This window comes from Cercospora beticola, chromosome 5, assembly GCF_033473495.1.
Source record: "Cercospora beticola chromosome 5, complete sequence".
NCBI classification, from domain to species: Eukaryota; Fungi; Ascomycota; class Dothideomycetes; order Mycosphaerellales; family Mycosphaerellaceae; genus Cercospora; species Cercospora beticola.
The window spans coordinates 3,909,509-3,911,881 of record NC_088939.1 but is presented as its reverse complement, the minus strand read 5'-3'; the positions used below and the strand labels follow the sequence as shown (position 1 = coordinate 3,911,881).

At 56.1% G+C, this 2,373-nt stretch overlaps 1 protein-coding gene across 1 annotated transcript; it reads right to left on the bottom strand.

Moving 5' to 3' along the window:
• Window positions 1-247: 247 nt before the first annotated feature.
• RHO25_008709 (uncharacterized protein) lies at window positions 248-1,838 on the bottom strand (the record flags this gene model as incomplete). Its single annotated transcript, XM_023604516.2, has 3 exons — window positions 248-820; window positions 873-1,408; window positions 1,727-1,838. The coding sequence occupies 3 exons, from the start codon at window positions 1,836-1,838 to the stop codon at window positions 248-250; spliced, it is 1,221 nt and encodes a 406-aa protein (XP_023460392.1).
• Between the last annotated feature and the right edge of the window lie 535 nt (window positions 1,839-2,373).

Here is a 2,373-nt window from a genome sequence, read left to right as displayed (position 1 = left end):
ACAATAGGCACATGATGAGCGTACACGCTCGATTATCGTCACTCCCGCTCCCTCACAGTGTCCGAGCGGGACACATCCTTCATCCTTCACTCCGTTTCAACGCTGTGCCAGTGTGACTGCAAGTGCACAATAATGTCATTCTGCAGACGCCAGGCCGCCCGTGAGACAAGCTCTTCCACGTTGCTCAATTGCAATCGTCCTCATAAGTAGGTTCGTAGGTAGAGATTCCGAGGCATCGTTAGGTTATTCACAAGGCAACAAGAGGCTCAGTCTTTGGCTCGCTGTGCGACTCCGTCTTGAGCTCAGCGGTGGGGTCCACCACCTCAGTTACTGCCGGCTCCTCCTTTGGTGCCGGAGGAAAGTCAGCGCTGCTGACGCCACTCTCCGGTGTCACCTTCTCAGTAGTTGACTGAGCTGGTGTGACCTTGTCCGCTGTCTCCTGGCTGACGTAGCCCTTCTCGACTGCAGCCTGCTTGGTTTGGCTGATAGTCTCCTGGGTCTTTGCGCTGGCTTGGCTGACAGTCTCTTGTGTCTTCGCGCTAGCTTGTCCAATGGCTTCTTGTGCCTTTGCGGTGTACTCCTTGGTTGCGCTCTGGGTTGCTTGCCATGCCTTGTTGGCATTCTCAGCCGCCAATGAGCGGACCTGCTCCGTCTGCTCGGAGACGATCTTCTGAGCGTTGCCGAGCTGCTCGTCGATGAGTTCCTTGTTGGTAACGTAGACGAGTGGTGCAAAGTAGACGAGGGTGGTGAAGAAGAGGAGTAGTCCCCAGGTTGGCATGACCTTGATAAGGTAGTAGGACAGGAATGAGCTGGAGAATGCCTGCAATGCGATTAGCACAGTCTTTATGACATATTCCATGGTTTCAACGTACAGCAACCGTAGCGTAGACATTCTCTGCAAAGACAATGCGCTGGAACTCGATCACAAAGAAGTTGCAAAGCTCGACAGCATCTACTATGACGCTGTCGAGTGTCTCCTGTGGGATGGTGTAGTATTTCTTGGGTCGCAGCTTGGTAGCCACACCCTGGTTGAGCACCAGCTTTCCAGTGATCTCAGCTGCAGCGGTGATGCCCAGCACGATGTAGAGGGCCTTGAAGGCGTATTTGGCGACAGGAACGTAGCGGAAGGCGAGGATGGAGAGAACGATGGTGGCATAGCTGATGGCAGTGGCACGAGGGTTCTCCCACGACAGGAGGTTGTAGAAGAAGGAGTGGTAGTGTGTGAGGTTCTGGCCGGTGGCCGTCTGCGTGGAAGGTGTTTGGCGGGAGGCAGCGAGGTTTCCGAACTCATTCTTCGTTGCGGCGGCCTCGTTGGCAGCCTTTTGGGCAACGGGCCCGTTGGCGAGGTCCTGCACGGTCTGCGAGTTCTTGATGTCGCTCATGGTGGCTTGTGCGGTGTGCTGTGCGTCTGCGAGAAGAGACATGTTAGGATGCGGGTGGAGGGTGGTGGTGCCAGGCACGGTAGGTGGATATGCTGATAACTGTCGGGCGGGTCAGCTGGTGCCTGCGGGTGGATGTGGTGAATGCAGCGTGTGCGTTTGTGTTGGAGAGCGAGAATGTTCACGAAGCGGGAAGCAGCAACGAAGCCATGTGTCCGTGACGTGTTGGGCGGTACATGTAGCTTTCCTGTTTCGCAGCTGCCGCCCACCACCACGCACGCTCGAAAATGGCAGCGGCGGGTGGGTGTTTTGTGCATCGAGGGAGTGGCAGAGGGCACCTACCTCACTGTCCAAGAAGCTCTTGCCCTGATCGTTGGAGGCGGCGGAGGTATTTGCACCGTTGGAGTCGGCGTAGGGGTTGAGACTGGGATATTGCGGTTGGGCGCTTGTCTCTGCCATGGCCGGCTGCTGATACGGAATCGCGGTGATGGATTTCGTCAGATCCGACAAACGGCTGCTGTTTACTCTTCTCCGGGCTCGTTTCAACAAGTTTCCCAAATTGCAAGTGTCGGTATCGAGTCGTGCGTGTGTGTACGGGCGGGCGGTGAGAAGCGTCAAGACAAGACAGCAAAAGATGGCTTTCTGTTTGTGTGCGCTGTGACTTTTCCCACTGCTGCGACCCTGACGGCTGCTCTAGCGCGCTTCTGATATCATTGCGTGTTCATTCCCCCCATCATCGCACCCAACAAACCCGGCTTTCGACGCAGCGCCATACCTTGATTTCCTACAGCCATCGCTGCCGCCACGACGTCACTCGTCTGACCGTCCCGATGTGGTAGGCAGTCACACTACTCCATCATTCTTCAGTCACCACCAAGCGTGAGCACGCCTCGTGCCAAGTTTTAGCTCTCGCTTCGCACCGCGTTGAGAGGCATGTGAAGATGTCACTAGCTCACACTTGTCTTTCCGAGGCTCCGGCCGTGGAACCTTGTTG